Source organism: Fundulus heteroclitus, unplaced genomic scaffold (genome assembly GCF_011125445.2).
Source record: "Fundulus heteroclitus isolate FHET01 unplaced genomic scaffold, MU-UCD_Fhet_4.1 scaffold_42, whole genome shotgun sequence".
Classification (NCBI taxonomy): Eukaryota; Metazoa; Chordata; class Actinopteri; order Cyprinodontiformes; family Fundulidae; genus Fundulus; species Fundulus heteroclitus.
The window spans coordinates 2,603,507-2,626,440 of NW_023396835.1; the positions used below are offsets into that span (position 1 = coordinate 2,603,507).

General features: G+C 41.2%; 3 protein-coding genes across 4 annotated transcripts; 1 reads left to right on the forward strand and 2 right to left on the reverse strand.

Moving 5' to 3' along the window:
- Positions 1–1,458: 1,458 nt before the first annotated feature.
- On the reverse strand, positions 1,459–4,732 carry LOC118560324 (tripartite motif-containing protein 16-like). Of its 2 annotated transcripts, none has more exons than XM_036131263.1 (2): positions 3,301–4,732; positions 1,459–2,499 (listed from the first exon to the last, which is right to left on the reverse strand). In XM_036131263.1, the coding sequence occupies exons 1-2, from the start codon at positions 4,544–4,546 to the stop codon at positions 2,456–2,458; spliced, it is 1,290 nt and encodes a 429-aa protein (XP_035987156.1). In that variant the 5' UTR covers positions 4,547–4,732; the 3' UTR covers positions 1,459–2,455. The 2 variants fall into 2 exon arrangements, with proteins under 2 accessions (XP_035987156.1, XP_035987157.1); XM_036131264.1 differs by lacking the exon at positions 1,459–2,499 and adding an exon at positions 2,891–3,060 and having other exon boundaries at positions 3,315–4,732.
- A 913-nt stretch (positions 4,733–5,645) lies between these two features.
- LOC110366990 (zinc finger protein 2 homolog) lies at positions 5,646–12,037 on the forward strand. The gene is made up of 2 exons (XM_021311106.2): positions 5,646–5,879; positions 10,269–12,037. The coding sequence occupies exons 1-2, from the start codon at positions 5,720–5,722 to the stop codon at positions 11,801–11,803; spliced, it is 1,695 nt and encodes a 564-aa protein (XP_021166781.2). The 5' UTR covers positions 5,646–5,719; the 3' UTR covers positions 11,804–12,037.
- Positions 12,038–20,399: 8,362 nt separating this feature from the next.
- On the reverse strand, positions 20,400–22,335 carry LOC118560326 (tripartite motif-containing protein 16-like). The gene has a single exon (XM_036131265.1). It carries the CDS (start codon positions 22,333–22,335, stop codon positions 20,671–20,673), a length of 1,665 nt encoding a protein of 554 aa, XP_035987158.1. The 3' UTR covers positions 20,400–20,670.
- Between the last annotated feature and the right edge of the window lie 599 nt (positions 22,336–22,934).

Sequence of the window (22,934 nt, forward strand, 5' to 3'; positions counted from 1 at the left end):
GTTCTACCATGGTGACTGAGACGACCTTCTGCCCTGCTGGCCAGCTGCCACCCCCGAGACTGCTCCGGATTCCTCATCTGGCCCCTCCCGGCGAAGACGGCAGAACCACTGGCGCGGAAGGTCTGTCAAGGACGTGCTTCTGCCTCCAACCTCGGCTTCCACTGAAGCCTGTAGCCCGACGCCACTCTCTGAAGCCTTTATTTCGTCACTGCCCGAAGCCACCGAGGGATTGGACCTGCCTCCGTCTAAGTCTCCCGAGGAGGTCCAGGAGGACCTGCCTCCGCCCAATTCTCAAGAGGAGGACCAGGAGGACCTGCCTCCGCCCAAGCCTCTAGAGGAGGACCAGGAGGACCTGCCTGCGTCAAAGACCTACGAGGAGGTCCAGGAGGACCTACCTTTGCCCAGGCCTCGTGAGGGGATCCAGGAGGATCCGCCTCTGGCCTCGGTTTCCGCCGAGACCTGTAGCTTGGCACCGCATCCAATTGATCTGTTTGGCCGGAGCCGCAGATTGCGGACTCTGAGCCGCTCGACTTTGCCTCGTTGGGGCCGTCCACCACGGCGCCCGCCTCTGACTTCTCTGTTCGGCCGGAGCCGCAGACTGCGGACTTCGAGCCGCTCGACTCTGCCTCGTCGGGGCCGTCCACCACGGCGCCCCCGCCTCTGACTTTTCTGTTCGGTTAATCTCGGGGGGAGGGTGGTTGAGCCCCTCTGTTTGGAACAAAGAAACCCTTCTGGTCCTGACCGCCGGCTGCAGAGGGTCCTGCTCTACCTAGGGGGTCATCCGACATACCCATCTGAGACACAGCCATGTTGGGGCCGCCTGCCGGACATCCTGCCACGCCGGGGCTGCCCATCTTATCGTCCCAAGCTAGTTCTGGGCTTCCTAGCTAGATCTCTGTGTAAGTTTCAAGATCTTCAGCCGCCTCAGGTGGCTCCTGTTAGATCTCAGAGATGCATTTGATACAGTTGTTCACAATATTCTCCTAGAAAGACTTCGAAGTGCTGTGGGGTAAAGGAAAATCTTATGTGTTGTGAATTGCCGCTATATAATTAAAATTGAATGTTCATTCACAGCAGGAGGCTGTGAATGACATGGTTTCCTCTCTTCAGTGGGAACAAACCCACGTTCTGTAGAGAGCCACAGCTTCCGAGTTTGTATATTCAGTTACACTTTACTGCTGCTGTCTGCAAACTGAAGCAAAGAAATATTTGCAACAGCAAAAGGACTTCAAGATCAACTGAATTAGAATGAAAAACCAGCAAAAATCAGATTGAAATCCTTGCAGTTTTGGTCGAAAAGCAAAGGGAAATTGTCGACATGGTCTGATTTTTACACTCTTTTGTTTTGTTTTGAGTATTAATAGTATAGAGATACGTTTAAAATATTCGTATAAATTATACAGAAGTATAATGTTATCTGAGTGTAACAGAAAAGGAAAATTTAAGAAACTGAATCAGTGGAATTGAAACAATGTTTCACTTTAATTCTTAGTCTTTATTTGTTGAAAACACATTCATTTTCATCAAAGCTAAAAATTGTAAATCAATTTTAACGCTGCTTAATAAAGATCTTCACCACCGCAGCCCATTTCTGAAATCAAAGGGAGATTTTAGGTCCCTGGGGTCTCATACATATAACTTTGCATGGAATCCATATTAAAATTGTACCTATACCACGAAAAAAAAGGTAACATGGTGATCATCGTGGAAAGGAATGCAGTGATGGAAAACCCCGATAAAATGTTGTGTGGACTTTTATTTAAGTTGGCTTATAGCCATTTTTTATTTGAAAGGTCCATTTGTTTAGTTGAATGTTCCCAGCATAAGCATGAATGCTCATGATGAAGTCATACTATGATTACAGTCTGATATAGAGTGAAAATGAGCATCTGAAAGGAATCATCAAGCAGTTTGGCAGCAATTCACCACTTTACTATATGCTTGCCAATTTCTTCTGTCTGCAAAATAAGCGTATGCCTGGGTCAGAGTTTTCGTGAGAACTGCAGATTTTCAAGTCAAGTTTTTGTTTGTTTTTTTAGATCCCAACATTTCCGTGTAGTGACGTACACAACTTTCAGGCCCAATTTTGTGCATATGCAAGCTTTATAAATTAAACCTCTGGGCATTCCAAAGAATAACAGCAAAACACAGTGTGGCACTACTCAACACACCCAGTGAAAATGCAGTAAAGAAAGAAGAAACAGTTGACATCACACTTCCAAAATGGCCCTGTGCAGTATCATAAACAATCATGAACAATAGTGGCTGTGCTTAAGGCAGCTAAACAGAAATAAACGGGGGGCTAGAGATGTAGAAAAAGAGAGCATGTTCATTCGTAGCAAACAGAAAGAAAAGGTGATGGAACTAGAAATCTACATCCTTGTTTGTACTCACAAACTTGGCAAATAAACTCACCCCTAATAGTATGCCAGTATTGTGTGTATGCTGTTTTGAGTCACATAATAAACAGTAACAACATATCATTTAACAAAACTGTGTAGCTTGAAACGTCTGTGCCATTTGATATCAGTACAGGCAAACATGTTTGTTTGAATTCCCCCATTTTTAATTAAGCCTGTGCACGTTGTTCTCGGCAGCTTACAAAAATTCGGAGATGCAGGACATCACAACTCGGCTGCTCGCAGGGCCTGCACCCTGGGGTTGGGACACTGGGATCGCGTCACTTTTGGAGCATGCAACCTCACGCCCTGTTCGATGCGACAAGTATAAATGAAGCAAGATATATGTGAATGTGTAGCTATGATTGACTTCGTATATGTCTATAGGTCAGCTGTTTATGTATTAAATTGTTAAAATCTCAAAAGTATTTGACGAAAGAAATCTGAATCAAACTGACTGAACCTTCAGTGGATTCTGTCTATTTGGGTTTAATGAACTCAGCAGAACCTCCAATGCTCCAAACATAAACCCCAGGATATAGCGGCTGAGTGAAGGTGGTCTGGACTCTGTGGAGGAGAGTCATGGTTTCAGAGACGCTGTAGAAGGACAGAATACCTGCTCTGTGATCCAGGTACACTCCTATTCTGGAAGAAACAGGACCTTTGACAGAGGTCCAGATGTTTTTGTGACCAAATTTATAACCGTCTTGGGAACAAATTAATGCCCAAGATTTGTCATTGCATCCAAACCTACATTCATTCCCACTTCCTACTCTGCTGATATTCTTGTATGCAACTGCAACATAAACTTTCCCTCTCCACTCCATTTCCCAGTAACAACGTCCAGTCAGACTCTCTCTACTCAGAACCTGAAACCACAAACCAGTGAATTTGTCTGGATGACTAGAATCAGACTGAGGTTGTTTCATCCTTGTCACCTTCCTGTTCCCCTCTGATAGTAACAGATAACTATGTGCTGTGTTTGGATCCAGTGTGATTTCACATGAATATCTCAAGAATCCAGCTCTGCTCTTTGGTTCTGGTTCTGACAGTGAAACATCCACCTCAGTGAGTCTCAGTGAGATGTTTGTCCATGCGTCTCTCAGGATGTCCTGTAGTTGATCTCTGAGCTCTGACACAGCTGCTGTCACATCCTCAAAGTAGCTTAGAGGACGGATCTTGATGCTGGAGGAGTGTGTAGACTCACTGAGTGCTGACAGTGAGGGGTAGTTGTGGAGAAACTGGTTGTGATCCTCTGTGTCTGAGAGCTGCTTCAGCTCAGCGTCTTTCCTCTTCAGCTCAGTGATCTCCTGCTCCAGCTTCTCCTGAAGCTCTTTGACTCGACTCCCTTCAGTTTCCTGCTGGGATCTGATCTGCTGCTTCACATCAGAGCTTCTTTTCTGGATGAGACGGATCAGCTGAGTGAAGATCTTCTCACTGTCCTCCACTGTTTTATCAGCAGAGTGCTTGATGGCCTCCAGCTCCTGTTGAAGCAGCTTCACATCTTTCTCTCTGTCCTGGATTCTCTGCTGGATGTTTTCTCGTCTCACCTCCAGCTCTCTCTGCCTCTCAGTCCTTTCTGCTGCAGCTGACACTGTGTCGTGGCCTTTATGTTCATCCACAGGGCAGAGATAACAGATACACTTCTGATCAGTACGACAGAACATCTTCATCACCTCATGATGACGAGAGCAGATGTTCTCCTGGAGGTTCTTGGAGGGCTCCACCAGCTTGTGTTTCTTGAATGCAGCTGAATCATAATGAGGCTTAAGGTGTTTCTCACAGAAAGAAGCCACACAGATTAAACAGGACTTGATGGCTTTCAGTTTTCTTCCAGAGCAGAAATCACAGGCCACATCTTCAGGTCCAGCATAGCAGAGATCAGCAGGAGCAGCTTGGAGTCCAGTCTTCTTCAGCTGCTCCACTAAAGCTGCTAACATGGTGTTTTTCTTCAGAACGGGCCTCGGTGTGAAGGTCTCCCTGCACTGAGGGCAGCTGTGGATTCCTTTCTGATCCTCTTCATCCCAGAAGTTTTTAATACACTTCATACAGTAGCTGTGTCCACAGGGAATAGTCACAGTATCCTTCAGTAGATCCTGACAGATCGAACAGGACAAGGTTTCTCGGTCCAGCTGGTTCTGCTCCATTTCTCCTCTCGGTCACAGTGACTGTGTGAGTTTCATTTCCTGAAAACAGCAACAGCTCTGAGCTCTGATCTACGAATCACGTGTCAGAGCAGAGAGGCTGCAGCCAATCAGCTTTCACCTCCAGCAGATGTTGCTCCACCAGCTTCAAGGTGTGTCTGAGAGCAGGAAGAACAGGGAGGGTTATCAGGTTTTACAGCCTGCAAAAAACCTTCTAATGGACAACCACTTAAGAACCTTAAAACGGTTAAAATTTTTGAGAACTAATGCCCCATTGTTGTTTTTGTTGTTTTTTGTTGTTGTTTTTTTTTTTTTGTCTTTAATTTATTTATTATATATTTTTTTCTGTCTTCTGTTTGCTTTTCCCGTTTTTGATTTATCATTTATCTTCTAATATGTGTGCCTTAACCTTGTACGACCTCATTTCTTTATATTTGTACATGCCACGTTATTTTGTACATTTGTTCAAATCTTTAATAAAAAAATAAATAAATAAATAAATAAATAAATAAAAAGTTTTACAGCCTGCAGAATAAGGAGCAGAGGTGTAAATCTAACATTTGACCTCCTGGCTCACAAGAAACAGTTTGTAAAATATCGACTTACTTTACTCTGTAAAACTTTTTGTCTCCATTTTATTATTTTCTCAAAGTTAATTCAGGTTTTTTTATTCGTCTCACCAGAACTTCAAAGTTTTTTTCAAACTTCACTGTAAATTAAGTATTTCTCTTCAGTATCAGGAGAGTGTGTTCTTGAAGACTGAAGGTGACACCAAAGATCTCATATTCTCCAGCATCACACGAGAAACTTCTGATAAACTTCAGCTTTTTGTGACACGCGGATTTTTCATTTGGTTGATATAACTTTGTCTTTATATGTAAATTGAGCTCTTGTTTTTTTTTTTTGTTTGTTTTTTTTTTGTTTTTTTTTTCAGAAATCGAAACCTACTGCTGGTTTTAAACCAATTCAAGCCACAAGGTGGCAGCACAAGCCCACAGAGTCCCTCTGTTTAAAAGTGCACAAAGCATAGAGGTCGTTTGGTTTATTTAAATGGAGTTCAGATACATGCAGGGGCATAGACATATTATGTCTATGTGCAGGGGCGTGTGTGGACTCAGCAGGAAGACGGTTGTGTTTGTCGTACCTCAGCTGAACATTTGCATAGTTTCAGCAACAATGTCTCCAGTTCAGCATCTGAGAGAGTTTATCAGAGAGCGACTGACTGCTGCTGCTGAAGAAATCTTCTCAGAGGTTGAGAAAACCATCGTCCGCTACGAGGAAGACGCCAGACTGCTGGAAAGCTGCTGGAGACCCCAGATAAAACTCACCAGAATCGGTATGAAGCTACAAAAAGTGTCTGATAAACCAGTTTCTGATCTGATCTCTTAGTTTTACACATAGGCTTCAGCCTCTGAGGCTCCTTTTTGCCTCGGAGGTCGGATTGCGTCATCTCCGCCCTTTTGCGTTCCAGTTTCCCTCCGTCTGACATTTGTTATAACAATAACGCTTTTCCAGGCAGTATTGTGTGGAAATAAACAGAGCTGAAACATCACGTCTGTTTGACACTGGAAGGCAGCACCTGCACCACTGATTGTCACAGAAACCGTAGAGAGCTGCTACAAACAGTCAAAGTATGAAGTTTTCTCTCAATGTTGCAAGAAGCAGCCATCTTTGATGCTGATGTCGGGTACCATCCTGCTACACTGACTTTCCAACTCGTAATGCCGACTTTAGGGGTCATTCCAGTTAAATGTTCCGACCCGGAGAGCGTGTATTCCGACTACCGAGGACCCATAAAACGCACTATAACATTCTCCCAGTCTCCCACATCTGCATGATTGTTTCTATATTTTCCATAGCAGATGTTGGCTTATAAACATGCATCATAGCCCAGTAAATGTCAGCAAACCGTGTCAGCATAGAAACATGCAAATGGTTTTCTGCAAATCTTCGTTTCTGAAATGCAATCCTGAAATATTTCTGGTCCCTGCAGGTTTGTTTTGTGGTATGGAGGACAGGTCCTGCCATAATCATGAATAATAAAGCAGTCATTTAAATATTCCTGGGCTAAACAGTTACCTAACCAATATATTAGTGTGCCATTAAGTGCATAAAAATAATAAAAAGATTTGATAATTTATCAATTAAACAGATGTGAATACTCCTATTTTAATATCTTACCTGTTATAACTGATCTCAATTTATCTGTGCCTATTTTTTATTTAAGACTATGTTTCGGTCATTTTTTTCCCTTGAACGCTTTATTTTTTTTTCTTACAAGTAAATTTCTTGTTGTGTTATTTTTCCTAATTATTTTATATCTGCATTTATTACCACCCAAATATATTCAAAACATGTTGCTGAGCAACCTTTCGGAAGCTGACAGGAGGACAGTTAACCATTGCGCTCTAACATTAGAGGGGGTCACATGACCCATTCGCCGATGGATCCGACTGTCTCGAGTTACAGATTTTGAGTAGGGCAACCCACACAGAGCATCGATATGAGCCAAGTGCTGTATATTGACCTGAAAAACCATTTAATCAAATTAAGCCAATACTTGGGTCAAAACTTACACATATCTGCTTTAAATAATTCACTGAATTCGATTTACACATAGTTTGAATCAATTATTCACCTCTTTCATTGTGTGTGTGTCTTTAATAACTTTTGATAACTGTCTTGTGGAATACATTTGATATTTTATATCATTATATATGTGACAAGAGTTGTGAAAACTTGTTTTGGTTATCCTCCACAGGTTGATTGACAGCTTGAGATTAAAAATGTTTAAATATTTAAATACGTATACAGATAGACCCTGTGTAGGCTGGTCAGTATATTGAGTTTTTTAAGATACTATCATTTTCAGATTTTTAAGGTAAGATTATATTGGTAAGTGACATAATATCACTCGAAATCTCTAATAATTTTTTTTACCTTTTTAAAACAAGGACCAGGGGGAAAAGCCTGAATTTAAACTGTAGCGCTAACCCTATCTATGTGTATTTTATAATAGGTCTTCCCTACTACCAACCTTGTATAGTTAGCCTCTGAGAGGTTGATTGTCTAAATCCTTTCCCCTGCCTACATGCCCCAGAATACCACGTGGTTCTGGATCAGAGTTCAGTGGAATTATTAAACATTTTATCAGATGTATTTTATATTGATATTAATCAGGTGTCTATCATAATATATATTAATATTATATCGCTTTGTAATCCAGGGTGCAATCACCGGCAGATTTGTGCATTTGCAATAGGAAAACGGAGCGGTGCAAGTGTCCTCTCTGCTCTCTTTGCTCTGACTGCATGTCAGACACCAGGAACCTAGCGACCATTTTGTGGAAGCTAACGGGCATCTGAATAGAAAATAAAGGAAGAGACAGCTGCAGCTGGCTTGTGTGTTAGGCAGGTTTGGGGAAGTGGGGAAGCGCTCACGTCAGCACTCGCTGCAGACTCAAAACAGTAACAGCAGAACAATTTGTGCTTTCACATCAAGTCCCTAAAGTCAGCAAATACACAGAGAAAAGTAGATAGATTTTTTGTTAGTCTCATTATGGACACAAAAAAAGGTCTCTAGAAGGGCTGTGCATAAAAATCGATATAAAGATTAATATCGATATTTTTAAAAACGATTTAATATCGATATTCTGGCTTTCAATATCGATATACCTCCCAACCTCTAGGGGGCGTTATTACAGCGCAACCATTACAGTTCACAGCGAAGGAGAGCAAGTGAGACGAATTTGTGGAACGGCCGACAGGATTTTAGAAGCTCCTTTGTCCCTAAAATCAGATGTTTGGGCACATTTTTGGTTTCTGTGATATTTTAAATGCATTGAAGCAAATGCACTTTATTTTCCTGTTAATATGTCTGTGATCAATAAATAGAACATAAACATAATATTAGGCTGATTTTGGTGATTGAATCACTGAGCATTAATTCAAAGTAATAAATATCGATATTGGAATCAAAGCAAGCTGAGCTATGTATCGAGAATTGTATCGTATTGTGAGCTGTGTATCGAGAATCGTATCGAATCGGCTCATCCTAGATGATACCCAGCCCTAGTCTCTAGAGGATCTACTTAGGTTCATACTTCTCTTTTCAAATGAGGTGAGGCAGGAAGGGTAGAAGGTACAAAAAGAAAGAGGTGAGAATGGTTTTAATATCACCATTATCCCACTAAGAAATTTGATTGCATTTTATTTTTATCCCTTAAATTGCCACAGAATTTATGAAAATGTAACATTTCGTGTCATTAAAGTATATCTGATCGGATTATTACTTATTGTTCCTTATGTGCTTGGCATAGTCAGGCCATGTACCAGCTAGTCAGACATTTCTATAATATATTCTATATTATTCTAGTGATGTGTCAACATGCCATTAATAGTAGCCTTATTTTTGGCAAGGACATGATTATTATATTATAATATACAATCAGATTCACTTCCTGACAGATACAGTATGTCTTATTTGTTTATCATCTTAAAATAAGTAGTTAGCATTATGTAATAATTCAGATCCAGTCCACATTCCTTTCTTTGTTTCTTTGTATTGGTACAAGCGTTAAACAAATGCTGAACAATTTAACATTTATAACCTTTTTTTGTCAAATTTGCATTGCAGATCCGCTTAGATATTAGACAATTTAAAAGAACAGCCAAATAGGGCTTTCATAAAGAATTATTTTGGTGATTGATTATTCTATAAATTTATTCTGCCGATTAATTAAGTAATCAGATGAAAATTTGACAATATGCAGATTTTTCACATAAGCTTATTTTATGAGTAATATAAATAAAGACAAAATGCAAATACTACAATGCAGTTCTTTTTTGAATAACAAGGATAAGTCTTCAGCTAAAAACTTCTAGGATGAAAATATTAAAAGCTCAGCCCTGACCAATCAAAACGAGTCCAGGGGAGAGAGGAAAGGTGGGGGCCCAGCAGCCAGTAGAAGGGCCAATCTTTTGCAGTTAGAAACTCAGTCCATACCTGGCAGCTCGCTGCACAATTTTCTTTTCTGGTAAATTTAAAGTGTCTCAACACCTTTAAAACTTTTTCTCTTTCTCAACAGTGCTTTTTGCCCGTTGCCTTCTGTCTCCATAGTGGATAAACACTTGGCATCCACTTATTAGCAGGGTCGGGTATCATTAGCGTTAGCCGCCTGGCCTGCGCTGAATAAATAAACAATGTAACGAAGCTTTGAAGTGGATAATTTTGCCGATGAATTTTATGAATCGAACTCCTTGAATCATTAATTCAAGGACCTGTGCCAGATGGCCGTTCACATTGAGCCTGGTTCTGCTGGACGTTTTTCATTCCAGTTAAAGGGCCATTTTCCTTTTCATGTTTGCTACATGCATCCGCAATATAAGGAATTCCTGCTAAGCCATTTACAATGTAGATGACTGTCCACTCGCTACATGGTCTTTTAGGAGAGAATGCTACTAGTCAGAGACTTGATGCTATCTGCTGGGTTTCCTTAGATTTTTTGACCAATCTGTCTGGAAGATTTGATTTAATTGACTTTGCAAAGTGCCATGAGATGACATGTTGTGAATTGCTGTTAAATATTGATTTAATTTTTACTAAAAGCCACATTTAGATGAACTGTGTAATGCTTAAAGTCCAGGATCTCCAGGAACAATCCGGCTGATCCATGAGACTGTTATCAGTGTAATTATATTAATGATCTCTTCATTTGTCCCCATAGACCTCCAAAAGCCACATGTCTCCACAGAGGAGGAAGCTTCTACAATCCAACAGCTTTGTAACCAGGGGGTAAGGTCCTGTCATGACCAGGACCTTCCCTCCCCTACTTCCCTCACCCCTCCCCTGATTGAAGAACAAGCCCCAGAACGTTCACTGATTAAAAAAGGGAATCCAGAACCTCTTCTAATTGATGAACAAGGGGATAAAGGACCTCCATTGATTAAAGAGGAAGATCATCACCCAGAACTTCCATTGATTAAAGAACAGAGGGATACAGAACCTCAATGGGTTAAAAAGGAAGAGGAAAACCTAGAACCTCAGTTGATTGAAAAACAAAATGTGAAGCCTGAGTCTTGTTTCGCTGAGGAGGAACGAAAGTTAATAGAACCACTGATTGAAGAGCAGGTGGTAGCAGGAAATCCACCTATTAAGGAGGAAGAAGACCCAGAACCTATACTGGTTCAAGAAGAAAACAAAATGGATAATTCAAGGATAAAACATGAACAACAGGTATTAGAACATTTACCAATTACACAAGACCAGAAGGATATCTGCAGCAATCAGGAGGGAGAGCACTTTGTTCAAAAACAGTTCATTACTATAATGGAGACTTTCACTCTGAAAGAAAGTGACACTCCTGTAGTTAAAACCAAAGATCAAGAAAACCACAGCTCCACTCAATCTCAAACTGGTACAAAAAAGAGTCGGTCTCATTCCGGTACAAAAAAAAGAGCTTTCACATGTGACATTTGTGGAAAATCTTTAGAGGGATTGTATACATTAAAAAAGCATTATGAAATCCACACAGGTAAGAGACCTTTTCCTTGTCAGACATGTGAAAAAAGTTTCTATAGAAAGTGTGACTTGAATATTCACAAGAGAATCCACACAGGTGAGAGACCATATTCTTGTCAGATATGTGGAAAAACTTTTTTTCAGAATGGTCATTTAACTATTCACAAGAGAATCCACACAGGTGAGAGGCCATATTCTTGTCAGATATGTGGAAAAACCTTTTATCAGAATGGTCATTTAAATGCTCACAAGAGAACCCACATAGAAGAGAGACCTTTTCCTTGTCAGATATGTGAAAAAAAATTCTGTACTAACCGTGATTTAAATCTTCACGGAAGAACCCACACAGGTCAGAAACCTTTTTCTTGTCAGACATGTGGAAAAAGTTTTTTGCGACTTAGTAATTTAAATGTTCACAAGAGAACCCACACAGGCGAGAGACCTTTTTCTTGTCAGACATGTGGAAAAAGGTTTTTACGACTTGGTAATTTAAATGTTCACAAGAGAACCCACACAGGTGAGAGACCTTTTTCTTGTCAGACATGTGGAAAAAGGTTTTTGCGACTTAGTCATTTAAACGTTCATAAGGGAACCCACACAGGTGAGAGACCTTTTCCTTGTCAGACATGTGGAAAAAGGTTTTTGCGACGTTGTCATTTAAATGTTCACAAGAGAACCCATGCAGGTGAGAGATCTTACTCATCAGATGTGGAAAATAATTCTCCAATAAGCTTTTTTTAATTGTTAACAAAAGGACCCACATAGGCGAGAGGCCTTTTTTTTGTCAGACATGTGCAAAAGCTTTTTATCACTGTGATCAATTAAATGTTCACAGGAGAACCCACACAGGGAGATACTCTATTTTTCGGACTGTAAGGCGCTCTTGAAATCCTTAAGTCTTCTCAAAAATTGATGGTGTGATTTATAATCTGGTGTGCCTTACGTATGATTAAAGTTGTGCTTACTTATATGCTAAAAATGTGTTAAAATGTGCAAGTACGACTTGAACGAAGCCGCTCCACTCGATATTTGGAGCATTAAAGTACACTGTGTCACTACCTGATCGGACCCCTGAGCTGTCTACAAGACAGCCTGACTGTTATGTCTAAACTAGAAGTGCATTCATGTAAAGGCCCCCACATACTCTGTATATTTCACTCCGCGTAGGTCCACGCATACTCGAGGCGTACCCAAGACGGACTCGGCGCAGAAGTCTTTACGTCAAACTGTTTCATATTTGACACCGAGCTTGATACACGGAGCTTCTACAAGCAGGCGGTTGCAAGGATGTGCAGCATCTTTGTTCTCACTGACAAGTGGGAGCCTGCTGGAAAAGAAATGGCTCTAGGTTCTCAGCTAGCTAATCACACAGTTTACCATCTGTTCCGAAGCTTCGTCATACTGGCAAAAAGTATGGCAATTGTAGGAATTTGCCACAAGAAATGTAGATGACAGTAATCACCCAGGCCTCACCCCTTCTCCAGAACAACCTGCAAGCTTGTTTATAGCCCCTTTTCCAGTGGAAGCTCCAGGGTTTGGTTTACCAGGATAAAAGAAAGCCGGGGGAGATTAAACAAACATGTTTTTATTGCAACAGGTCATTAATATCAACTTATTGACGAATGGCAAAGTTGTGCAGAATGCTGCACTTCCCCTTCAGCCCTGCTGTTGGCGGTAGTAAAAAAAACTAAAGGCCAAACAACTAAAGCCAGATCCTTTTATTTTCAAACAGTAAAGTTAGGCTAGACAAGTTTGTTTATGTAGCGTTTTTCAGAAAGGCAATTCAGAGTTACTGATCCTAAAGCTATAAATCAAGTTTTTTAAGAATATGACCAACAATTGTATACATCAAAAGCTAAGGTGGTTGTTTTTGATTGGATAGCTGAACTAGCCCTCCCTAAACTAAGTGAAGCAGAGAGAGGCGATGGACGCTGATATCACGATTCAGGAGATCAATACTATAAAATACTTTATGAATGGTAAAGGTTCTGCACCAGATGGTTATGGCGTAGACTTATATGAAAAATTCTCTGAGGCACTGGGTTCTCTCTTGCTCAGAATGTCTAGTTACTCATTTGATATTCAAAAATTATTTAGCAGGCTATATGATTATCATTTTGTTACGTGTTCTGTCTGGCAGTGTAGCATTAAGAGTGAGCCCTTTACTATATTACAGATTTACTATAGTGGAGCGTTACTGCTTTCGCTATAGTGCTTTGCTGTCATTCAATGGTGCTACGCACGTTAGCACAGCATTAACAGGGAACAATAATGTTGATTTTAGTTATGTTTTGTGTAACTTAACCCATCAAACTTCAACATTAACTCATCCAGGTAATGGATAAGTTACATCCATTACCTGTAGCCTACAGCACCCTGTAGCATCCTAAGTTACTGATTTGAGTCTGAATTATTTCCAGGAGACATAATTGCATCCATAACAATCAAGTGTCCTAAAGGTTATTGATTTTTTTATTTTTTTTATTAAGCCAACCATTCTTTAGAATGTTAATTCCTCAAGTAATGTTTTATCTAACTCAGGATTTCCATTGTGAATGGGTTAAACATATACAGTATCAAAGGTTGTTCTAAACTAGTTAAGCTAATTTGATCTCTCCATATTCTTTACGGTGAACTTGGTTCTCCTCCTTGGATTTGCAGTTAACCCAAGATTCACTGAATCATTCTTTTATTCATGGTTTTCAACCATTTGTATTTGTTGTTTTGTGTGTGTATATATCTCCTCAGCTTCTTTTTATCTTAATTTTGCTTAGTAGTTTTAGTTAACTCTAGCCTGATAGAGGATTTGTTGATTTGAAATATAGTGTAAATTCAGATAAACAGCATTATGTAGTGCTGTTCTCTGGATGTTCATTTATTTCTGCTAATAAATGATTATACTTAAAGAGAAGTTGTCACTCATTCATTCCATGTGTGCAGAGTCTACTGTTAAAAGAACGCCAGTGCTTGAATCACCCTTTAAACAATTGTGCTAATATCAGCTGTTTGGGCTGATATTCACTGGTCAGTACCTAACGGACCAAGGTTTTTTTTTAATAAACATTAAATAACGTAAAAAATGCATAATGGCACAACATTGTTCAAGGAGGCTTTTATATTGTAGGCCCTACTCTCCTGTTTTTTAATAACTCCTGGTATTGTTCCAGCTACTTTCAAACACGTCTTTGTAAGGCCCCTTCTGAAAAAAAAAATTATTATTTGGACCCCTTGGTTTTAGCTAATTTCAGACATATTTCTCTTTAGACTTTCCTAAGAATATATATCAGGGAGGTTTCCTGTTTCCCTTTGTTCCTGTCAATCATTCTATCCTGTCTTGTTTAATCTATGTTGGTATCCATAGCTCAGAGCTTAAATAGTATACATCCTATATGACAGATGGGTCTTCTACAGTTATGATTAATAACATATCTTCCACCAGTGCTCCTCTGTCATGCGGGGTGCCACAGAGTTAAATTCTTGGTCCCTTTCCTTTTTTCCTCTCTGCCTACTGCCACTTGGAGCAATTATGACTTGCCGCCACTTGTCTTTCTAATGTTATGCAAATGAGCTTCAGATTTAGCTGTCTTTAAAATCAAGTAACAGTCACGTTCAGCACCCCATTTCTTGATTGTATATCTACAGTAAAAAAAGCGGTTAAAGCAAAAAAAAAAACAGTTTTTAAATTAGCAAACATATTTTAGAATTTAAAATTCTTCTAACGTATAAAGCCCTTCATAATCAAACTCCATCATATATCAGAGCTCTGATTACCCCGTATGTTCCTAACAGAGCACTTCGCTCTCAGACCGCAGGTCTGCTGGTGGTTCCTAGAGTCTCTAAAAGTAGAATGGGAGGCAGATCCTTTAGCTATCAGGCTCCTCTCCTGTGGAACCAACTCCCAGTTTTGGTCCGTGAGGCAGACACCCTGTCTACTTTTAAGACTAATCTTAAAACTTTCCTTTTTGACAAAAATTATAACTAGTGACTCATGTTACTCTCAGCTACCTTTATAGTTTTACTGCTATAGGCTTAGGCTACTGGAGTATATCAGGATCTAATTTTCTCACTATATTGAGTTCTACTGTTCTTCAATTATGCATTATGCCGGAGGTTTTTTTTCCCGTTAATGGGTGGTTTTTCTTCCCACTGTCGCTTCATGCTTGCTCAGTATGAGGGATTGCAGCAAAGCCATGTACAATGCAGATGACTCTTCCTGTGGCTCTACGGTTCCCCAGGAGTGAATGCTGCTTGTCGGGACTTTGATGCAATCAACTGGTTTCCTTATATAGGACATTTTTGACCAATCTGTATAATCTGACCCAATCTGTATAATATGATTGAACTTGACTTTGTAAAGTGCCTTGAGATGACATGTTTCATGATTTGGCGCTATATAAATAAAATTGAATTGAATTGAATTGAATTTTGGGTTAGAATGCAACCACTGATGTGAGTGCTCTAAATGGTAGATTTGGTGGCACTGTAAGAACGCTGGGGTTGATTTTTGACTTTTAACTGATACATCACATCACCTCCTTATATCCTTCTCCACTGGCTGCCAGTCCATGATATAATTTATTCTAGACTTTTTTAGAGCCCTTAATGATCTTGTCCCACCCTAAATTTTTTATTTATTGGGTCTCTGCATGCAGGGCAGCTTGGGGCGACTGTGGCTTGATGGGTTGAGTAGTCATCTGGCAGTCAGAAAGTTGTGGGTTCAATTCCACCTTCCCCTTGCCACATGTCGATGTGCCCCTGGGCAAGGCCCTTAACCCCAAATTGCCTAATGAGCTGTGTCTCGGTGTACGGGGAGTGTTGGCCTAGTGGTTAGAGCAATGTGCTTGCACTCAGAGAAGGATGCAAGTACCTGGTTCAATCCCCAGTGCCGGCACTCTGGGTCCCTGAGCAAGACCCTTAACCCCAGATTGCTCCCTGGGCGCCACACATGGCAGCCCACTGCTCCCCAAGGGTGATGGGTTAAAAGCAGAGAACACATTTTTCATGTAATGTATGTTTCAATGACAATAAAGATGATATTACGATTACTAGCTCCCTGTGACCATCATCCCAGTTCTTCTTGGATGTTCTAAGAACCAAATAAAACCATTGGGGTGACCAAGCCTTTTCAGTCATGGCACTCAGACTCTGAATAGGATTATTTTGGATCTCTGTTTAATCACTGACCTGGGCATTTTTAGCTCCAAACTTAAGACATTTTTATTAAGGAAGGCTTTTAAAACCCAGTAAAACAGCAACATTTTACTCCAAATTTCAAAGTTTATTCTTTTATCTACTTTGTTTATACATTTTATAGTGAAGCAATTTGGATTTCTAGTTGATTTAAATGGCTACATGAATAAATCACTGAATCAGAATCAAGTTTAATTGCCAGGTAGGTTTGCACTTACAAGGAATTTGACTTGGTATTGATGGTGCAGACAAAAAAAAGAATACAGTAAAATAAGAAGTAAAATTATATATACACGGAAGCTGTATACACTCAGCAGAATGTGCTTCAATGTAACGCAAAAGCTTGTAAGTCCTGAACGGGGGAGAGAGACAGTGTACAGATTCACGGGCGGCTCTGGGCCTTGTTCATAAGGCTGGTAGCAGATGGTAAAACTGTTCTTGTGGCGTGAGGTTCTGGTCCTGATGGACCGCAGCCTCCTACCAGAGGGAAGTGTCTGAAATAGTCTGTGACTGGGGTGCGAGGGATCAGCTACAATCTTCCCTGCACGCCTCAGAGTCCTGGAGGCGTACAGGTCCTGGAGAGATGGAGGGACCTATATGCCTCCAGGACTCTGAGGCGTGCAGGGAAGATTGTAGCTGATCCCTCGCACCCCAGTCACAGACTGAAATGAAAAAGCCTGGTGTGAAACCTGCAGAGGCTCTATTCTGACCTTTTACTCAACAGATACTACGTTTCTCTGACGTATTTGAGTGGGACTCCATCTGTAGCACAAGCATCTGTGACTGCAAATAGGCTTAAATGCGGTACCGCGCGCGAGCTATTTTTAGAAACACAACGTCACGATGACGTCACATCACGTGGTACGCAGTAGGGCATGCTTGCATAGTCCGCCGCTGTTTCACTGTAAAAGAGACGTGCGTTACCCTTGGTTTTACTCGGTAAACAAATGCTTTTTCCAAATCTAAGACCATGGTTTTTAAACATTGTTGCTATGGAACGTGCAACAGCGACTCGAGGTACGCTGATCGGCCGCATATGAAGGATGTTTTCTTCAAGACTGCCAAGGAGAAATGTGTGCGCTGGGTTCACCGGTGCGGTCGCCCTACACAACAGTTCAACCCGGAAAAAGTTACCAAATTCACCTACATATGTAGCAAGCATTTTGTCGGAGGAAAGGGCACAACCGAAGAACATCCTGACCCAATTCCAGCGACATCAAGTCAAGGTAAGAGTATTTTGGTGGCCGACATGTTAATAAAGTAGCGCCTGCTACCATGACAGCATATAGGCTGTCATGGTACCAGGCGCTAACATGATAGCCTGCTACCAGGATAGCTTACTCAAAAACATTTCAAATGAGAGAAACATTAAACATATACCCATTCCTGGACGGTGATTGCAAACAACAACAACAAAAAAACGGCCGACGCTGCCATGATCGCGGCGCAGGAAAAAAAAAACAAAGCTTACCGTTCATCAACTCGGCCAGTTTTCCAGTCTTTTTAAACCCTCGAACCTCAAGCCATCGTTTGAGCTGAAGGTTGGTGTGTTCTTCCACAGTTCGACCAGTAATCCGTGTGCCTGGGACATCGTCTTGGGAAAGTTTAACGGCTGTAAAGTCGGTCATATCTGTTATCCGTGCGTTCTCTCCTGTATGCGTTCTCTCCTGTATGCCCTACCTAAGCGACAAAAGGGGCGTTGCTCTTGAGACGGTGACGTCACGTGCGCGGTACCGCATTGGACGCAACCGGATTTTTGCTCAGTTTTTTTCTGAAAACATTTCAACACCTATCCAAGAGTCTTTGTCAATTCTGGTAGTTCGCACTTGAGCAACCCACAGTTGGAGTGCTGTTGTTTTAAAGGGCATGGAGGCCTATCTTAGGTACATTCCATGTTAAATGCAAGCCAATGACCCATCCTGTCATGATGTAGGTTTTTGTTTTGTTTTGGACTGTTCTGGACTTTTCCTGTCAGCATGTCATCCCCCATCCAATATACAATCAGTCCATCCATCCATCCATTTTCTGATCCGCTTATTCCCTCATGGGGTCGCGGGGGTTGCTGGTGCCTATCTCCAGCGTTCACTGGGCGAGATGCAGGGTACACCCTGGACAGGTCGCCAGTCCGTCGCAGGACAACACATAGGACCCAATCAGTTCAGTCAACAGTCAATTAGTTCATATCAACTCCACCTGCTGCAAGTAATTAGTCAGCTCAGATCACCTGTTCACCTGTCTACTTATACCTGCTTCAGCCATCTCTTTCCTGCTAGAACGTCTCTTTGTCTTCGTGATGGCATCTCTTCCGGTTTGATGTCCTTCCTCTGTCAGATCCTGTGTGCTCAGGCAGTTGGACTCTTCAGGCGTTCTGCCTTTTTCTCTGTGAGTTCCAGCCACTTGCTCTGCCCATTCTGGTGGTTCCCCGTTCCCCATCACCGGTTCTGCTCTGTCACTACCTGCATCCTCTGATCTCCTGCTCATCCCTACCTTCCTGTACCTTCAGCCAAAATTAATCTGCCTAGTCTGGTTCTGCTTGCCTCACCTGCCTTTACTCATCATCTTTATAATAAACTTTTTTAACGTAAATCTGTGTCTGGCTGAATATCGGGTTTACCAGCATCATTCTTAACACTTCCACCACCTTCGCGGGTCGTTAGAAGATATTGCTTGGTGTGAGTGGAGTACTTGGTAACCTGAATCATAATCAGTCTGCTGATGTCATCTCTTTGTAATGTTTTGGAGGACCAAACTGTAAACACTCAGGAGTTGGAAGCATATGTAACAGTGTTTAGGTTTAAGTTGTAGAATTCCACTTGCTTTCTATGTATCAGTGCAATGGAGAAATAGCGCCCCCCTCTCTGTGTGGTTGGTTATATGTTGCTGGTCCCTGTAGTCAGTGCCAGTCTGTGAAAGCTGCATGAGAGGTGAGTTGCATTCTTCAGCACACAGTAGAAAAGTGTTAGCAACATCATAAAACATAATTTTTTTACGAAATTAGACAAGTACTTTGTAATGATTAGTTACTAGATGTGTGCCTGGCACCAATATCTGTACTTTTAGTTTTCTTAATATTGTAAAAGACTTTGTGTGCTAAGTTAAAAGCTAACATAATGCTCTGTTGTAGCGTGCTGAGTGAAGCTGAGCCGTTGCACTGATTCAAACCCCGATATGTTCCCATTCAGGAAATAAACTGCCTGACAACCCAGAGACTCGTCTTCATTTAAAAAACTACACAACGCAGAGTCGAGGGGTTACTTGGGCCAGCCCGGTACAGTGGACTGAAGCAGAACCCGGTTACGCATAATCCTCCCCCTTCGTTCAGATTTGGCTAATTTCTATCAACCAATATGGCTTCTTTCACCCCTCTTCAAAACCATCTTTTTTGGGCTTGTTTCTGAAAGTGAAGTCGCTTATTTGGGCTCTAAAATAAGTGATGCTGCCACACTACAAACAGATAATACAACCTGCTGAAATATCCCTCCGCCTCATAATGTGCTGGAGCGCATCGTGACATAGGAGCCGAGGGAGTAAGGGCAGAGGGAGCAACTCTGCCCGTATCTTTTGCAGTTTACTGCTACAATAACCGGTGATAACTGCTGAAAGTAGATCATGTGGTGCAGATCACCTTTTTGAGCAAATATTTGTTCTGAAGTTGATTTTTTTTACACGCTGATAACATTGCCAAATCCAACCCATAAACCATACTTTAATGCTTATCAATTTTTTGTCTTTTTTTTGTCTCTAAAATGTAAAATTAGTATTACCTTACATGTAAATGCTTAATACCAAGTCTATCTTTGTTTCAGAGGCAAAAAAAAGTATTTTGCCATGAAATATTTATTTATTTACACATTTGTTTATACATTGTGTAAACATAAGGGTGTTATGATTAGTGATTTAGCCATTGTTGGCCAGAGTTTATCATTTTATGGCACCAGGATGTTTTCATCCCAATTCTGAAAAGTGCTTGAAAATAAAAAAAGAAAATAGTTTTGTACAAGCATGTTTATTAAGTGTAATTTACTGCAAAATGTCATATTAAAATGCCAAAACTTTCAGAACTTAAAAGCTTATATATATATATATATATATATATATATATATATATATATATATATATATATATATATATATATATATACACATACACACTTAGTTCACAGTGTTTGCTGCAAAAAGCAACAAAGAGGAAAAACAGCAAATATTCTGGAGCTGATTAGCTGGTTTAGAAAACAAAGATGAGAAATTAACAAACCCAACAGAACCAGAACATCAATATGAGGGAAAACAAGTGCTGACAATCTCTGACTATTGATTTCTGTGCAGTTTAGACATAAAAAAAACAATGACCAAAAAAAAAACTATGCTGGAGATTTAAAAACCAGAATCAAACTCACTGAACTTTCGGTGGATTCTGTCTATTTGAGTTTACAGAACTCAGCAGAACCTTCAATGCTCCAAACCCTAACTCCAGCATGTAGCGGCTGAGTGAAGGTGGTCTGGACTCTGTGGAGGAGAGTCATGGTTTCAGAGACGCTGTAGAAGGACAGAATACCTGCTCTGTGATCCAGGTACACTCCTACTCTGGAGGAACCAGGACCTGAGACGGAGGTCCAGATGTTGTTGTGACCAAATTTATAACCTCCTTGGTAACAATCTAATGCCCAAGATTTGTCATTAGCTCCAAATACACATTCATTCCCTCCTCCTGCTCTGCTGATATTCTTGTAAGCGACTGCTACAAAAACTCCCTCTCTCATCTCCACCTCCCAGTAACAACGTCCAGTCAGACTCTCTCTACTCAGAACCTGAAACCAAACAGTGAATCTGTCTGGATGACTAGAATAAGACTGAGGTTTATTCCTCCATGTCACCTTCCTGTTCCCCTCTGATAGTAACAGACGACTGTGTGCTGTGTTTGGATCCAGTGTGATTTCACATGAATATCTCAAGAATCCAGCTCTGCTTTTTGGTTCTGGTTCTGACAGTGAAACATCCACCTCAGTGAGTCTCAGTGAGATGTTTGTCCATGCGTCTCTCAGGATGTCCTGTAGTTGATCTCTGAGCTCTGACACAGCTGCTGTCACATCCTCAAAGTAGCTCAGAGGACGGATCTTGATGCTGGATGAGTGTGTAGACTCACTGAGTGCTGACAGTGAGGGGTAGTTGTGGAGAAACTGGTTGTGATCCTCTGTGTCTGAGAGCTGCTTCAGCTCAGCGTCTTTCCTCTTCAGCTCAGTGATCTCCTGCTCCAGCTTCTCCTGAAGCTCTTTGACTCGACTCCCTTCAGTTTCCTGCTGGGATCTGATCTGCTGCTTCACATCAGAGCTTCTTTTCTGGATGAGACGGATCAGCTGAGTGAAGATCTTCTCACTGTCCTCCACTGTTTTATCAGCAGAGTGCTTGATGGCCTCCAGCTCCTGTTGAAGCAGCTTCACATCTTTCTCTCTGTCCTGGATTCTCTGCTGGATGTTTTCTCGTCTCACCTCCAGCTCTCTCTGCCTCTCAGTCCTTTCTGCTGCAGCTGACACTGTGTCGTGGCCTTTATGTTCATCCACAGGGCAGAGATAACAGATACACTTCTGATCAGTACGACAGAACATCTTCATCACCTCATCATGACGAGAGCAGATGTTCTCCTGGAGGTTCTTGGAGGGCTCCACCAGCTTGTGTTTCTTGAATGCAGCTGAATTGTAATGAGGCTGAAGGTGTTTCTCACAGTAAGAGGCCAGACAGACTAAACAGGACTTGATGGCTTTCAGTTTTCTTCCAGAGCAGAAATCACAGGCCACATCTTCAGGTCCAGCATAGCAGAGATCAGCAGGAGCAGCTTGGAGTCCAGTCTTCTTCAGCTGCTCCACTAAAGCTGCTAACATGGTGTTTTTCTTCAGAACGGGCCTCGGTGTGAAGGTCTCCCTGCACTGAGGGCAGCTGTGGATTCCTTTCTGATCCTCTTCATCCCAGAAGTTTTTAATACACTTCATACAGTAGCTGTGTCCACAGAGAATAGTCACCGGATCCTTCAGTAGATCCAGACAGATCGAACAGGACAAGGTTTCTCGGTCCAGCTGGTTCTGCTCCATTTCTCCTCTCGGTCACAGTGACTGTGTGAGTTTCATTTCCTGAAAACAGCAACAGCTCTGAGCTCTGATCTACGAATCACGTGTCAGAGCAGAGAGGCTGCAGCCAATCAGCTTTCACCTCCAGCAGTATAGCTCCACCCAGCTACAAGGTGTCTTTAGAGCAGGAAGAAGCGGGAGGAGTGCTATACTTTAAATCTACCTTTTAACCTCCACCTTTACAAGAAATAGTGTTTTATATTTATTAATTGTAAAAAGTTATTTTATCTTGAGGACTTTGCAGTGTAAGTACGATGTATAGCTGAACAATGCACTTTTTTATTTTTTTAAGTACATATGTGTTTTATTTTTTCTATGGGTATTTAGTTCTCTGGTGGGATTAGACAAAATTGTAAGAACATAACAGAACTGTGGATAAGCAAAGGGGTAGAACAGACAACACAGAATATGCACAGAAGCTACTTACAAAACATTTTAAGCAACTTTAATACTATTCATCATTGTGTTCCTTTGGTTGATTGTTGATCAATGATTTTTCAATTATGTCTTTAATAGGTTTCCACTCCATTGTTTGATAACCAGATTTAAAACAGTTTTTTTTT